The 17,530-nt window shown below is 39.7% G+C and overlaps 1 protein-coding gene and 1 long non-coding RNA gene across 3 annotated transcripts in view; one reads left to right on the top strand and one right to left on the bottom strand.

The window, feature by feature from the left end:
* Positions 1 to 7,399, top strand: part of LOC144614013 (uncharacterized) — a 64,788-nt gene extending 57,389 nt beyond the window's left edge. The window contains exon 3 of the long non-coding RNA XR_013551553.2: positions 6,812 to 7,399. This is a non-coding gene — a long non-coding RNA (uncharacterized LOC144614013). The remainder of the gene's footprint in view (positions 1 to 6,811) is intronic.
* Positions 1 to 17,530, bottom strand: part of SLC71A2 (solute carrier family 71 member 2) — a 73,279-nt gene that overhangs the window by 13,473 nt on the left and 42,276 nt on the right. For both annotated transcript variants that reach the window (XM_078436130.2, XM_078436129.2), the window contains 2 exons: positions 5,478 to 5,605; positions 3,800 to 3,914 (listed from right to left, as the gene is read on the bottom strand). In XM_078436130.2, coding sequence (XP_078292256.2) covers positions 3,800 to 3,914; positions 5,478 to 5,605 — 243 coding nt within the window. The remainder of the gene's footprint in view (positions 1 to 3,799; positions 3,915 to 5,477; positions 5,606 to 17,530) is intronic.

The raw sequence follows: 17,530 nt of genomic DNA, 5'->3' as shown, positions 1-17,530 counted from the left end.
GAAACCACTGAAATCATTATCTATTATTAAAATTATGACTCCTGGTTAGCCAAAGACATTTTTCTTTCACCCAATACCCTTCCAAATAAATGTAAAAATACAATATATCTGAAATTAATATTACACTAAAGACACTTAAAGCAAGTCCAATAAAAACTTTCTGGGGGAAAAAAGGAGGTGTAGAGAATTCCAATTTGGGGAACAGGAATCTTGGTTCAGTGTTTATTTAATTACCTGCTATGTACCAGGTGACTAAGAAGACAGAGTTCCTGCCCTTCAGGTTTTTCCATATTATTTGAGAAGATCAAGGCAAACACGTAACTACATTATAAACTACAATGACATGCAAATAGCTACGGCAGCACTGCTGTGGGGTTCTCGGGCTAACAACCTCTTATCTGCACAAAATGGGTCAGTAAAGTCATTTATTCATAAGTTTTTCATTATCTTAATCCTCTACCGCATTTTTGTACCTAAACCAAGAAGACACTCTACTCAATGTACAAATAAATAAACAGCAATAGAAAGGTTAAATAGCTGTCTTAAGTTCATATGATGAGCAAGAACTAGAAGGCATTTTCCAATCTCTAAAATTCATCTTTCCCACTAAAATAGAGAGTCAGATTTACATCTGCTAAATTTCAGCTGAAACTGCTTTTTATAATTCCACAGCATTCCAAGTCTAAAGAATCTAACGATAACTTGAGTTTAAAGAAGAAAACAAGAATTTATTTATTTGTCAAAATGACATTTATCTACCATCATAACCGTCTTCTAGCCACATGGACATTTTCTTTTCTTTTCAAGTTTATTTTGAGAGAGAGAGAGTGAGTGAGCAGAGTAGGGGCAGAGAGAGAGGGAGGCAGAATCCCAAGCAGGTCCTGTGCTGTCAGTGCACACCCGAAAAGGGGCATGAACTCATGAACCATGAGATAGATCATGACCTGAGCCAAAATCAAGAGTTGGATGCTTAAATCAACTGAGCCACCCAGGCATCCCAAATGGACATTTTCTAAAATAAGCATTGTTCAATAACTCAAGATTTCGTCATTGCGAACAATGGACTTAAATTATTATTATTCTAGAACAACAATTTAAATGACGGCATTCTACTAAGCTCCCCTCAAAATACTTTGGAAAGGACTCAGTGCTACTTCGGATATAATGAAATTAATGCTCATTAATAAAATGGTGCATTCCAAATCATGGTAAACTTTTTTTGGAGAGAGAGTACTCACGAGCAGGCAGGGGGCAGAGAGAGAGAGAGTCTCCAGGCCCAGCGCAGAGCCCAACACAGGGCTTAATCTCACAACTATGAGATCATGACCTGAGCCCAGATCATGACCTGAGCCAAAATCAAGAGCTGGATGCCGAAATCAAGCCCTGGAAATCAAGGGCACTGAGCCACCCACATGCCTCTATGTTGAACTTTTAAATTCATCTTTCTCATCCATGTGCTGCCCCCTACACTGCTCTGAGAAAGAGGTGCTCTATTTTCTGGTATTTCTACAATTTAAATATTTGTAAACTGCCATAGAGAAAACCTGAAATTAGCAAAGGCAGAAATCTTTTTTTGTTTACTTATTTTGAGGGGGGGGCGGGGAGAGGGGAGAGACAGAGAGAGAATGCAGAGGAGGAGCAGAGAGAGAGGGAAAGAGAGAATCCCAAGCAGGCCTACACTCTCAGCACAGAGCCCAACATGGGGCTTGATCCCATGAACTGTGAGATCAAGACCTGAGATGAAATCAGGAGCCGTACATTCAACCAGCTGAGCTACCCAGGCACCCCTAACAAAGGCAGAAATCTTAATGACAATCTTTAAGCTTTCAAAACAGAGTTTAGGAAACAAGCTTAAGACTTATGAGTCTATGTATCTGAAGAGCTGAAAGCCTCCCAGTGGACTCAAATGGGAAAACAGGGTGGATGCTCTCAGACACAGAGAGGTAGCTCCACCTGTCCTTCTAACACAGCCCAATTCAGTTAGGGCCCTCAGTGCCCAGGATTCTATCCTCCCACCAATTCCTCTACTGTTCTCCACCTATAATTTTTCCTCCCTAAATGGTACACTGAAATAGGTATTAGTGAGGTTTAGTTTCTTAAAATATGCAAAAAGTAAAACGTAAGAGAGTGCAAGTAGGGTAGGGGCGGGGAGGGGGGCAGGGACAGAGTATCTGAAGTGGGCACAGAGCTGTTAGGGCTTAAACTCATGAACTGAGAGATCATGACCTGAGCCAAAGTTGGTCACTCAACTGACTGACCCATGCAGGCGCCTCCAGGAAGTGAGATTTGAAAGGGTGAGCAAGACTTGGGAAAGGAGAGAGATAATGTGGGTTTCCGGCATTCAGTCCTCCTCCAACGTGTTCAACAGCTAGATCACTCCTCTTTTATCCACCTTTTCTCAATGTAAACATTTCAAACAGAGGGAACTTGAGAGAACAAGTGGAGAATGCACCACCCCAACTACACCACTTTGCATGTGGACTGTTTTGAACTGTAGGCAATTAAGACCCAGCAGGCTCAGGGAAAGCTTTTTTGCCTTTCTTTTAATGCCTGAAAGAATTCAGACAGGGGCCTATATCAGGAAGAGAGCTATGCCAGAAATAACTTTTTATATCAGAAAGACTTATCTGCATGGCATGGCACACATTTACTTACCAAACATTTGTTCTTCCCATCTTCCTGTGAACTGTCTTCCTCCCCTCCAAAGCCCAAGACCCCTACCCTCTTTTCCTTAGCTCAGGATGGCATATAAGTCTCAACTGCGTCCCAGTCTCTCGTGTCTTTGGAGCTCTGTACAAAATTAAGTGTTTCCCTCCTATTACTCTGTGTCAGTTTAATCATTAGGCCAAAGAACCTAGAAGAAGGGGTAATTATCCCCCTGCAACAGCACGCACATACCTCAGCAAGTTCACACATTGGACACACGCCCACACATGCTCACATGACATCTTTTCCCCTGAGCCACATGAGTAGTCAAGACACTGAGCTAAAGGGCTTTAGCCTCCATCTTCTACAAGTCTTTCTTCCCTACGGAACTGCAATGCCATCATCACACTTCGGAAAATCAGAAATTATCTAACACTTACCAAGAAGAGATCTGTAACTTTCATTAAGCACTCCACAATTACACAGTACCATATCCCAAGTAAGTGCCTGAGACATGCAAGCAGCAATAAATATAGTAACAGTGGATTAACATGGTTGAGGCACAACATCTCCCTAACTGTGAATTAGGTGCATGGGGACTTATCTCAGCACCAGTTTACTGTTTATGGTTCCTCAAGACATAAGCCAACAAGAAACAAATCAACTTTTTAAAATATTTTGCAGTCAACAACTCACATTCCTGACAAACTTCCAACCCTATACATTATTATACATTATTAGCAATTTCCATCTGGCTACTTTAAACTTCATCAATTTCCATAGCAGTGCCTGGGTGGCTCAGTGGGTTAAGCATCTGACTTCAGCTCAGGTCATGATCTCACAGTCCATGAGTTCGAGCCCCGCGTCAGGCTCTGTGCTGACAGCTTAGAGCCTGGAGCCTGCTTTGGATTCTGTGTCTCCCTCCCTCTCTGCCCTTCCCCCGCTCATGATCTGTCTCTCTCTGTCTCAAAAATAAATAAAAACATTAAAAAAATTTTTTTTTTAAACTTCATAAATCTTTTTTATTTTAACTGCTGTACATTTTATGTAAGTCAGTATTTACAAATTTTTTTTAATACTTAACACTTTAATACTTTAACACAATTTAATTATAAATACTTCTCTGGTTACAATACATAAACTATAATCTTACCCATCCATAAGCAGTACTTCGCTCGTGTTCCTGAGTGACATCAGCTACATAAGCAAATATCACAGAGAATGTGACCGAGAAGACTCCAGACACAGAAATCATCGCAAAATACCACCTATAAAAAGATTATTTTAATTACCTGGAAGAGAGGTGGCAGTGTGCATACACTTTCATAACCAGAGCTAATGATATTATGTAAAGATTATAAACAAATAAAAACAAATATATGTATATGTATATTTAAAGATATAATGGACTACTAATAAACTGATAATCAGGATGGGGAAGAAGTAGAAACATACCAATTTTGTAATTGCTCAAAGGATGTCAGTACATGCAGGTGAAAAAATGAAAGAATAAGGGGATTAAGTAAAGATATAATCTTAAAGGTAGCCAACAGAAGAGAAATAAAAACTTAAAATTTCCTAGCTTTAGCTAAGAAAAAGAAACATATAGCATATGACTTTAAGAGAGCTACACAAAGGCAGAAATCATAACAAAAGTATTAATGTATTTAACACTAAAAATTTCAATCATATGCACAGATGCTTTTAAATAAATATTGTTAAGATACCAACAAACAAAATCTCACAGAACAAAAAGTAGGATTTATCCTAGGGCAAAGGATATTTCAAGATTAGAAAATACATTAATATAATTCATCATAGTGATAGATAATATTTTTCAACAAAAGCTACCTTAATACTTAAATGATGAAACACTGTAACATTTCCTTTATATACATGAAAATGTTAGGTCCACAATTATCACTTTTATTTAACATTCTTCATTAGTCAATGTAAGTAGCAAAAGCAACAGCATGAAAACTGGAAGGGAAGAGGCAAAATCATTTAAAGATCTAAAGAAAAATATTTTAAGGTATTGAGAGGACAATTAAAAGAAAAAGCCCTCATTTATCAGAAAAGCATGACTTGTTCTTGGACATAAAGACTCAATATCAAAAAGTATTTTATAAGATTCATCATCTGGTAGAAAATAAAATGATCCACCATGGGTACCCAACATATTTACAATGGAACAAATATTGACATAAAATTATGAGATAATCAAATGACATTTACCCAAGCCAATAAATACTGCATTAAAACAACAACAACCCCTTCCATTCTAAGGTGTGTTCTTTACACCTTATGAAGAACATCTCAGCATTTTGGCCAAATACCATCCTCTGCAACTAAGAAAAACAACTAAGGTACAGCTCAGGTACAAATTCCAACCCATCTTTGGTAACTGAAGAGACTTGGTTACATGTTAATACTCTCTATCATGAAAAATGAGATCAAATTCAAATTCCTATTATGAGTGAGAATAGGCTATTGGTCTAATAACTACAATGTACTCAAAAGTGACTCCTGTCTATTGATATAAACTGTTCATACAGTGCCCTAGAGCAGTGAGCTGACACAAACACATTTGCAGTCACAAGGGTTGAGTACAGAAATGGTACACCCCCTCCCAGGACCCAATCCTTTAATTAACCTCATGGCAACATCTTTAAATGTCTTAAAGCCCAAACTGGCTTTCAGTATTATCAGAGAGATTAAATAAAAACACAGGTACCAACTGCTTTGAAATAGTTAAGAAATGCTCTGCGGATGTATTATTCACATGTGACCCAAAACAGATAGTCATGATGGTGGAAGGTCAAGCCACTCACCACGGGCTGATCCTCATCAGTGGAATTGGGAAGCAGGTGAAGAAGACGGTGCCCAGGAGAAAGGGTTTCCTCCCCCACACATCAGACAGAGCGCCTATGAGGGGGGCACTCAGAAAAGATAGCAGGCCCTGGAGAGAAAAAACAGAAACAAAGGTCAAATGTACAATGTGATCCCCCAATTACTTGTAATTCTTATTTTCTAAATGCTCCAATTTATTTTTTTTTTTGCCCCCAAACAGAATAATTTGAAGCATTAAATGCAAATTATCATTTAAAAACATTCTAGGGGCACCTGGGTGGCTCAGTCAGTTAAGTGTCTGACTTTGGTTCAGGTCATGATCTCACGGTTTGTGGGTTCAAGCCCCACATCAGGCTCTCTGCTGTCAGCACGGCACCTGCTTCAGATCCTGTCTCCCTCTCTCTCTGCCCCTCCCTTGCTCACACTCTCTCAGAAATAAAATGAACTTAAAAATACAACAAAAACCATTCTAACAAATTTCTAAACATGCTTTAGAAAAGGAAAAAAAGGGGGGAGAGTTTGTTTTTTAGGAGAAACTGAAGAAGAGGGGATATGAAATATGTACACCTATTTTACATATTTTTACACCAAGCATACGGGAAGAGGCCAAAACTTATTTCATTTTAATAAATATGCATAGCTCTAAATCAACTGCTCCAATGAAGGTATTTTCTCACTTGCTACCTGGTCCCTGACCCTGGTCCTCCAGACAATATGTGCTCCCTTTGATGAGCTGCAAACCTTGCTCGGATCCCTTCTTTAAAACCCTGCAGCGGTTCCCACTGTGCACAGTCTAGAAGTCAGCAGGTATACAGGGGTGAAATGAACACCTGCACTTTGCTTTTATAAAAAATTGGGAGGGGAGAAAACAGATGAGACAAGAGTAGGAAAATGTTGGTGAGTAGTGAAACTGGGTGAGTTCATAGGTGTTCATTTCATTATCTACTTTTGTGTATTGGAAATTGCTCAGCACAGCATACCAACAGGACACTCCAAAATCTGGCTCCTAACACACATCCTATGCTTTGGCTGTATGAAGCACCTCCTAGTTTTCCCAGCATACCGTCCTCCTTTGTGCCTGTGGGCCCTTAATGTGCCTGCATACACTTCCCACAGTTGGGCTGGGTAAACTGCCAGTCGTTCTTTACAACACCGTGGGGAGAAGCACCTCCTCCTCTTAACTTCTCTTAGCTCCTCAAGCAGAATTAATCACACTGGTTTTTGTGGACTGCAAAACCAATTCCTCCCGCCTGGTACGTTTCTAACTCTTCCACTGCAATTTTAACACTTGTTATTTATCTTTCTTCTCTTTCAGGACGGTTTCTTCACATCTCTGTACCCTTGGTGCTTATCACAAGGCCTCATAATAAGGGCTTTCAAAGATTTGAATTAAACTTTAAGAGGAAACCAAAGTCACACTGCTGGCAAGAAAAGGAACAGGATTCCGATCTATCAGCCCTAGGTAAACCTAGAACCCACTGGCTGGGAGACACGTGCACTGAAATAAGGGGGTCGGTGAGAGGAAGACTCAACGGAAGGAAGGCAGGCAGGGTGAGGAGAAAAGCTTTTTAGCTCCTCTGAAATAAAATATTGATCCAAGCCCACGATCAAATCTTGTAATTTAATTTCTAAGTCACAATGGATTTCCATTTAGCCTGTCCTTGTGTCAAGACAGTAAACATCAAGAATTAAATGGTGTTCCTTTAAGAGCCAAGCAACTGCAGAAAGTGGGGCTTAAATTCAGGACTTGTGACTACCAGTTTCATGAATTTTAAAAAAGAAAATCTTCAAAATTCTCTAAAAATATCAAGTACCTGCATACGTGGGTAGTATAGAACTGGTCAACAAGAGGTCCTTGGGGGGCTCAGATGGTTAAGCATCTGACTCTTGATCTCGGCTCAGGAATTCAAGCCCTGCATCAGGCTCTGTGCGGACAGTGTGGAGCCTGCTTGGGATTCTCTCTTTCCCTCTCTCTTTCTGCCCCTCTGCCCATTGGTGTGCTCTCTCTCAAAAATAAACAAACATTAAAAAAAAGGCGGGGGATGCCTAGGTGGCCCAGTTGGTTGAGCATCCGTCAGTCAGGTCATGAACTTATGGCTTGTGTGTTTCAGCCCTGCGTTGGGCTCTGTGCTGATGGCTCAGAGCCTAGAGCCTGCATGTAAAGAAATTTAAGAGGACAAGGCAGTGAAAATCCACTACTATCACAAAACTAGTAACAAAAACTCTTTAAAGAGCTCTGGGAAAGTTTCTGGACAGTTCTGATTCGACTTCACACAACGCTTTAAAATATGGAATGTATGCCATTTTTAAACAAAAGACAGGAGAAGGCCAAGTATTAAAGTTATATTTAAAATAATGCATAGCTAGGGTGCCTGGGTGGCTCAGTCGGTTAAGCTTCCGACTTTGGCTCAGGTCATGATCTCAGTTTGTGAGTTCAAGCCCTGCATTGCGCTCTGTGCTGACAGCAGGGACCCTGCTTCGGATTCTCTGTCTCCCTCTCTCTCTCTCTGCCCCTCCTCCACTCATGCTGTCTCTGTCTCAAAAATAAACAAACGTTAAAAAAATTTTTTTGAATAAAATAATAATACATGGTTTTAACAGAAAAAAGGTACTGTCTTCGAGATTATGAATTTAAATGGTAATTTAATCTATCCATTAAAAATATTATTCAAATCAAATTCTTAGTAACAATAATAGATACTGAAAATAACTTTAAGATGCTAAAATACAATCTCATACAGTTCACCCCTGAAGAACACAAGGATTGGGGCACCAACACCCACCATCTTATGCAGTCAAAAGTCCATATCTAACTTCTGACTCCCCCAAAAGTGAGCTACTAACAGCCGACTGTTAGCCAGAAGCTTTACTGAGAACATAAACAATTAACAATATTTTGTATGTTTTATGTATCATATACCATATTCTTACAATAAAGCTACAGAAAAGGTTAAGAAAACCTTAAGGAAGAGAAAATATATTTACAGTACCGTACTGCATTTGTCAAAAACGAGAAAAGTACCTGCGTACAAGGGGACCCATGCAATTCAAACCCGGGTTGTTCAAGGGCCAACTTGTACTTGCCTCTTTGGAAAACCTGAATTTCCTAAAAATCAAAGACTTTCTCCTCTCCCAGGTACTTCTTCACTACCCAGTCTGGCCTGAAATTCTATTAGTGCACATTGTCAGAGCAGCAGATTGAGGACATTTGTACCCTGATGGATTGGGCAGGTACTTCTTCAGTACTAATGATGCAGGATACAATTTGCAAATGAGAACAAAATGTTTAAAACTTAACACCAGACAGACCTGAGAGGCAGACCTCAAAGCCCTCATCTTCATCAGAAATACAACTGATTCCCACCATTCACAGTAGTTATGTTCTGTAAGGCTGCCACAGACACTGAATTACAGAATAGGCAACGACTGCTCCTCGAGGAAACAGTGTCAGGTTCCTGCAAGCGTCTGGTCACCTAGTGTCATTTACTGACCAACACACAACCGTGATTTACGTGTGTTTCTGTTTAAAGACACTTTAATACACATTGTTGACTTATGAACACTGAATTCTCAGTCAACAGCACTACAGCTCATGCCTGAATGAGGCTTATCTGGCAGCATTCTCTCTGTAAGGCACATCACAGACCTCTTGCACTTCAAGATAGTAGTCAGTACTACACACGGGGACATTTTAAACAGCCAAATCACCAATAAAAGGCACAAAGATGCAAAATATGTGGCACTAAGTGGACCACAAGAAAGACAGATGTACGGTTATAAGACCTGAAACAACTAGATGGAAGTTCGAACAAATGGCTGGGCACTCACACTTCTCCCCTCACCCCAGTGCATAAATGACCACAAAAGCACTGTGTTGATCTGGGGGTCACAAACTCAGCGAGTAGGTGGACTGGAAATATGAGATCCAAAAATAATGAGGGTCAGCTGATGCCATGCTTATCATAACCCAACCAGGACTAGATATAACACGATGTGCAGGCGTCCAGGCACAGATGGTGAAATTCACCAACGGTTCAGCACAGCCACGTCAGTAAGTTAGCTTCCCAGTGGACACGGGTGTTTAAGGTGGCATAATTAACTGGCCAATAATTCTGACATGACTTTAGCCTCTAAAGTGACAAAACAGCAATCAGAGTTTATTGTTCAATTAAATACAATTATCCAATAAACATTGTGAAGCATACAAAGAATGATAAATACAACTCATTTGAAGCACCCATGCATAAATTTTACACTTAATATAGCCATCACGGAAGTTTTAAGTGTACGTTTTCCTGTTGGTAAATATTTGACTAAAACAGTTTGTGTGAATATTTTTAAAACTAAAGACGGCTTTTTGTTTTCCTTTACAGTATAATTAACCTCACGAATGCATTTGAGGGAGCACTGGCACCAATGAAGAATAAAATACAAAGTCTTTTAACTACTGCTAAAAACTTTTCCGTGAAAAAGTTCACATTCTATGACAAATTTTCAGTATTCTTTAATAAGCAATGAGGAACTTGCGACATGTACTTGGTTACCCCAAAGTTAGATTCATTTTGATCTTTCATACAGTAATTCACTAATAATGACTTTTATCTTGCATTTCTTAAAAGATGAAAGACAAAAATCCTACTTCAATAGAATTGTGTTATTTATATAATTGACAAGTATTTTCACATAAAGGGACCTAGGTGGCTCAGTCGGTTGAACATCCAACTCTTTATTTCGGCTCAGGTCATGATCTCATGGTTCGTGAGTTCGAGCCCCTTGTCAGGCTCTGGGCTGACAGTATGGATCCTGCTTGGGATTCTCTCCCTCCCTTCCTCCCTCTCTCAAAATAAACAAACTTAAAAGAATATTTTCACATAAAAACAATATTAAAACAAGGTCACCTTTCTGACCAAGGACCCACAGAGACCCTGCACAGTACAGAGCCTCCCTTCCCAGGGTACACGTCCATCAGTGCAAGAGGGCAAATGAGAAGTGTGATATATAAAGTGCTTTTAATTCAATTAAAGTCTGGAAGAGTGAATGCGCAAAGCAGGAGAAGGATCAAAGAACAGCTGATGCCAGAGACTTCAAGGAAAGAACAATATGGGCAGGAGGGCTAGGGTGTTTTGTCTTGTTCTGAGGTAAAGGGAGAGAAGTAGGGAATATTCAATAAAAGAAACAAAAGCAGACTAAAGTGAAATAAATTGCTGTAAATAAAACATAAGTAAACAGACTTTTCCTTAATTTTAGAAGTAGTAGGGCCACTGATTCTTCAAACTCTGATTCCAAGAAAGTTCAGTATAGGTTTTAAAGTACTAACAACAGCAACAGCTAGCATCCACATTTGCCAAACTCCTCCTGGCCTTTCTCACGTGTCTTCCCCTGTGAGGTAGATGCTGCTATAGGGCCGACCACCGGCCTGAGGCTCATAGCGGCAGAGGCAGCATTCAGCTCAGTGCGCGGTGGCTCCAGGACCGAGTCCTAACCCTAAAGCCCACAGTTCAAACCAGTTATTGAAGCAATCTGTTAATATTTCCAGGTTTCCAACCCAAAGCAAAGAACTAGTCTTACCTACTTGTGAGTACTCTTACATGTTTTCTTCAATGGATAAATCAGCAGTCTGTCATAAAAAGTCTGCACTGAAAATTGATGAGTCATCTCTCAAGTAGGTGGTTTAATAATTTTATTTATAGATAACAGAAAGGACAATCTTTATTCAAGTTCTTGTCCAAATTAAGCAAGAATTATTCTGCACACATGCACACATGTGTGTGTAGGAAAAGCTCTCTGTACTTACTAACACCAAAGAGCAGCTTGAAGAAACTTTAAAGATACCTATCTTGGTTTTTTGTTTTGTAATTCTTAAAAACATCAGCCAAAAGTTTCTGTATGTGCTTATGCTAAGCTATGACTTAATTCATGTAAATGGCAAGATGACAGTTGAGCAGCAGCTCCTGGAATACAGGAACTTGACATTTAATCCCCTGGAAGAGCATCATGGAAGAGGGTCTACACGCCTTCTCCTTCATCAGAGTTGATGGCCAAGTCTAGACTGAGAAGCAGCCCATCTGTAGGTGACCCCCTGTGGCCATGCCCTGAGCTGGCTTCTGTGACGTTAAAGCCAGACAAGATCATGACTGCCTGCTTTAAAGCCACCCTCTTCATAGTGATCACTCCAGGTGTAAACTCGGACATGTGGCCCGCTTAGTCTGGGACACTGCTAAAGATATCTAATTTTGTAATAAATATAAAACATGCAAAAGAAAGAAGTTTCAAGAAATTTCAAGGCAGACACTGGGCCATCAGACCGACTGGTCTTAATGAAGAAAATTATTACAGTCACTCCACCTGCTCCTATTAACCAGGAGCCGTAACTAGACTTCATCTGCCAAGTGAAACCAAGGCATCTCAGCTTAGTGTTGCATTTTTGACAAAGTGTAGCTAAAACAAATGTGACAGTTAGTTTTAGGAGTCACCTTGGCTAGGCTATGATACCATTATTTAATCAAGTGCTAGTGTGGGTGTTTCTGTAAAGATATTGCGTAGCTCTGGTTAACGCCTAAAACAGTGGCTCTAAAATAAAGGGTTCCCTTAATAATATGGCGGGGGGAGGCTACTCCAATCAGCTGACAGCCTTAAGAAATCTAAAGTTTCCAGAAGAAAGAGTTCTGCCTCAGGACTGGAGCATTAACTCCTTCCTGAGTTAAGTCAGCCCTACATTATTTCAGACTTGTCAGCCCCATAGTCATGTGAATCTATTTGTTAAAATAAGTCTCTTGGGGCACCTGGGTAGCTCAGTCAGCTGAGTGTCCAACTCTTGATTTTGGCTCAGATTATGATCTCACAGTTGTGGGATCGAGCCCTGTGTCGGGGTCTATGATGAGCGTGGAGCCTGCTTGGGACACACACACACACACACACACACACACACACACACACTCTCTCTCTCTCTCTCTCTCTCTCTCTCTCTCTCCCTCTCTCTCTCTGCCTCTGCCCCTCCCCCACACTCTCTCTCTGAAAAAAAATATTAAAAAACTAAAATCTTTATATATATAATCTCTTAATATTAGCAAAATGAAAATAGCAAAAACTAGTATTTACACTGTAACTTGAAATCTTAAGAAATAAAGTGTTTTATTTCCTTATAAAAACTTACCAAGAGTCATTTGAACAGTGCCTGCCTTCTTCCTAAGCCAAGTAACATGTGATATGCAGTATCTTCTATGCACTGGCAAACTGCCACACAACTTTTCTAAATTCAGATCAACTTTCAACATTCTATGCTTTGTGTTTTCAATGTCACGAAATACCATCTCTGTGAGTCCCTTTAATGTGAAGCATTTTGCGGACATCACCTCCACTGGGACACCTTCATCCTGCTCATCATACCGTTCTTCTCATTTATGCTGACAAGTATATCTTTGCTAAGTCCTTTTGGCTGTGTGCCCCTGTCAGCTTATTTCTTCTAGAATTCTGCAGAGGTTCTATCCAAATACCGCTTCTACCATTATCTGTGATTATTTCTTCACTGCACTTCCATCCTTGTTGGCCAATTCCTTTTCACGGATCTGTTTCTGTAAACTGTCATGTGGGTTTATCACTGGAGACAAGGAGGCAACACAATCACACGCTTTGTTGTCTGTGCACGAACTCAGACCAGTCACTGACATTTTGAAATGCCATGAATGGACACTGATGATGATGTTCATCTGTTACTAGCGTCCTGTGGACTGAGGAGCCAGGAGCAGTTCCTACTGCAAGCAGTTACTCAAAGTTAATACACCACGATAATGGGCTGGTATTTTTTAACTGAACTTTAGTAACTGGAATTTGTGCATACCAGGATGTGTAAAAAGAGGGGTGCCTAGATTTCATATAGTTTCTAATGTCATGGAGAAATTATTATATCATTAGTGACTGCTGATACAAGAACAAAGATAAATAGTTACAGTCTCCATGTGAGCTGGATCTTGACTATTTAAAAATGCAGAGAAAAAGACTGGAAAGAAATGTTAAGTCAATAATATTTATGAGCACCTATCATTTGCCAAGAACTGTTCTAACCTCTGGGGACAGGAGTAGACAAAAATTCATGCTTTCCAGAAGCTTCCAGTCTAAAAGAGGAAGGGTGAGAAGGACAAACAGTAACAAGATAAAGCAGAATATACAGCATGTCAGAGGTGAGATTATAATGTTTCTGGAGAAAAACAAAGCAGAGAAGGGAGACTGGAAGTGATGAGACTAGGTTACATTATTCAAGACAACAGACAGTAAAGGCTTCACTAAAAAATGACACCTGGGTGAAGAGTTAAAGGTTAGGGAGTGAGGCCAGTATCTGGGAGAAAGAATCAAGCAGAATAAACAGAACCTGCAGAGCACTCAAGCAAGCACAAGCTGAGGAAGCTATGGTCAGTGGGAGTGCAGAGAACAGAGGTGATGCCAGAGAAGAAAGTGGAGTGGGCATGGGACTGGTTAGCGATACCATGAGCTGGCTTATATTGTATCAGGACCTCTACTGAAACCAGGTAGTATTTTCATTACAGACCTACTTTGAAGGTAGAACCACAGAATCTGTTGATGGAATAGATTTGGGAAGAGAAGGAGTCAAGATGACTCCAGGGATTTTGATACGAGCAAGAATGGCATGACCAGTAATTGAAATGAGGAAGGCTTGTGAGCAGGTCAGGCTTGAGGGGAAGACCAGGAACTTAGTTTGGCATGTTAACTTAAAAAAATTTTTTTTTAATTTTTTTTCTAATTTTTGAGAGTGAGAGAGAGAGAGACAGTGTGAGCAGGGAAGGAGTAGAAAGAGAGAGAGACACACAGAATCTGAAGCAGGCTCCAGGCTCTGAGCTGTCAGCACAGACTGCGACATGGGGCTGGAACCCATGAACCGTGAGATCATGACCTGAGCCCAAGTTGGACGCTTAACCGACGGAGCCACTCAGGTGCCCCTCCTCTTGTATCCTTTACTGGTAGTCACCCCAAATAAAAGCCTTCTCACCCATGCATCACGATTATAAACTTACGAAGTATAAATTAACTGTAGAAAATCTACAAAGAAAGAATATAAAGAAGAAAACTAAAAATTATCCATTCACATGGTTTCAAACTTCAGGGGACTCCTTTTTAATCAGGTTTTCCCCCTGCTTATACACATGTATTTTGGTAAAAACCAAAGCAAAACCACACTGTAGCTCTATATCCTTTCTGTCTCACACATTATATGGTAGTCTTCAGAAACGTGTTCTTTATGTGCTATTACATCATATGCCTGTGCTGCAAAGTACTTATTCTTCTAATTTTAAGCCATTTTAATGGTTTCCATGTTTACTATTACAAACAGCCCTTTACCTGAATCTTTGAATAACTCTATTGATTAGAACAATTTTCTAGAAATGGAACAGCCTTTGTTAAAATTAGTGAATATTGTGAGGTTACTAAAACGCTGCCTTCTAGGAAAGCTATACCAACTTAACTCTCTCATCAGTCATGTACGGGGACCCCATTTACCACAAACTGAACTAGTTATTGTCAGTTTAAACTTTTCTACCAATGCTTATGTGAAAATATAATCTCCTTCCATTTGGGATCCATTGCTTACTAGTGATAATCTTATTTTTACACTGACATCTTTTGTAAACTGGCAGCCTACATCCCTCCTTGCCCTTCTGGGATATCAGTAACTTTCCTATGGTTTTACCTGGAAGGCACTTCTATGTGGTCCTCCGTCTACTATACATGTTGCAAATAACACGTTTTGTCATTTGTCTGTTCATTTTTATGATGGTGGTTTGACTTACCAAAGTTAAAATACTGATGTAAATGACTCAATCTTTTCCTTTATATATTTTTTCTAAGAAAAGAAAATCTTTTCCCAAAAATAGTTAAGAAAATGGTCATCAAGATTTCCTTCTAATAGTTTTTGTTTTTACATATTTCTCTTTGCAACATTTATTATTCGGCACTCAGAGGTATTGTGCTAACAGCTTATATACCAGCTCATTTAATCTGTATGATCACCCTGTTAGAAGATCTTTTATCTTTCTCATTTCATGAATAATGAAACTGAGGTCAGAGAAGCTAAATCACAGGTACTAAGTGCAGAACACAGACTTAAAGCTGAAGCAATCTGAAGCCACATTCCTTGCACTGTACTTACACACGCATTAAGCTATCCAATTCGAGCTACTTTGATGTAGGTGCTGTCACATCCATATCCCTGACACAATAACCAATCATTAAAGTTCCAGTAAAGCTCAATAAGGTCAAGTTCAATATTTACCTAAGTTGCCTAAGTCCTTGTCTAAGCCCCTGAATCAATCCAAATACCTTTTATTTTACATATTTTTAGAATAACACTGTTAGTGTCTCTAGGTCAAAGTGCAGCATACTGCTTGGCTTCAGAGTATACATCCAGTTGATTTTACTCTGCAGAACCAGACTAAAACACATTTTAGTAGCTGGTCCACATGACAATAGATTATAGATTAACTTCCCCAAGAATCTGCTGTAAGGATAAATTTATGTTGTATATTTATCAATGCTTTCTCTCATTTAATTTTCCTTTTGATCTATGCTAATCTAAAACTGGTGCTTAAAGGCCCACTTGCCAGATTTCGCTTTTTTTTTTTTTAAAGGTTTTTTTTAAGTTTACTTATTACAGAGAGAGAGAGAGAGAGAGAGAGAGAGAGAGGGAGGGAGGGAGGGAGGGAGGGAGGGAGAGAGAAAGCGAGCACAAGCAGAGGAGGGGCAGAGAGAAAGGGAGAGAATCCCAAGCAGGCTCCACACTGTCAGTGGAGAGCCCAACATGGGGCTCAAGCTCACAAACTGTGAGATCATGACCTGGGCCGAAATCAACGGTCTGACTGAACCCCCCAGGTGCCACCACATGCCAGGTTCCTGATAACACTCCTCTTCTCAATGAGGACTGAAAACTTGCTTCAACCTTTATTTAAGACGCCATTTTACTTATGCTATTATTGTAAGCATTCTCAAATACTTTTTGAAAATAGGCAAAGAATAAACAGTATTTATTACAAATAATGCTGCTCAAAGATGTAAATTCAGCAAATTATTAGGGCATAATTTTAAGTGTGTTAGTTCACAGATCAGTACCATCTAAACTGGGAAGGAATCAGACGCTATACCTGTGTACTATACTGTGAAGTGGGAGTAGAATATAACATTATACTTTAACCTCTTATTTATAAGCTTTTCTGATAAATATCACATTAAAATTTAAATAATGAATTGAGGGTCGGGGCACCCGGGGGTTTCAGTCAGTTAAGCATCTGACTTCAGCTCAGATGATCTCACAGTTCATGGGTTCGAGCCCCGCGTCGGGCTCTGGGCTGACAGCTCAGAGCCTGGAGCCTGCTTCCGATTCTGTGTCTCCCTCTCTCTGCCCCTCCCCCGCTCACGGTCTGTCTCTCAAAAATGAATAAAAATTAAAAAAAAATTTTTTTAAACAATGTATTAAGGGTGAAGTGGTTGAGAACTCAGTTGTGACTAGAACACCAGCCTTGACAAAAGACTATACAGCCAACTAAATGTTGATGCTGCCTTCTTCCTCAATATCAGAATCTGTCTCAAAAGAAGACAAGAATATTTATCCATTTTATTCTGTTGACAGGCAGGGCAATTAAAAGCTCACAAAATTAAACTCTTTATAAAGTGCTTTTACAAGTAAACCATTCAATGCCTTATGGACTTGGATTGCATTTCACTTTGACATTGATAATCCAGTTAAAAGTTTAGCTTTAGTGTCACAGACTAAGAGTCTGGAGTTTTCTCTTGTCCAACAAGAGAGCAGATGCAGAATTGAATACAAGAGAGGCTAATGTCCAAACTGGAGTTTTGTCTCTGTATTGATTGAGCACTCAAGATCTTACACATGTGGTGAATGTGAAGAAAATAATCAAGTTGTAATCACTAACTTGTGTAAAGGGTCTGGGAGGCAAGTGGAGTTTGTGATCAAAGTACAATAGTACATTGACATCAGATGGAAAGTAATTGCCTGTAGGTGATAGAACAA

This window comes from Panthera onca, chromosome D4 (genome assembly GCF_046562875.1).
Source record: "Panthera onca isolate mPanOnc1 chromosome D4, mPanOnc1 haplotype 2, whole genome shotgun sequence".
Lineage (NCBI taxonomy): Eukaryota > Metazoa > Chordata > Mammalia > Carnivora > Felidae > Panthera > Panthera onca.
The sequence above is the reverse complement of the archived record's forward strand: the minus strand, read 5'-3'. Positions and strand labels throughout refer to the sequence as shown.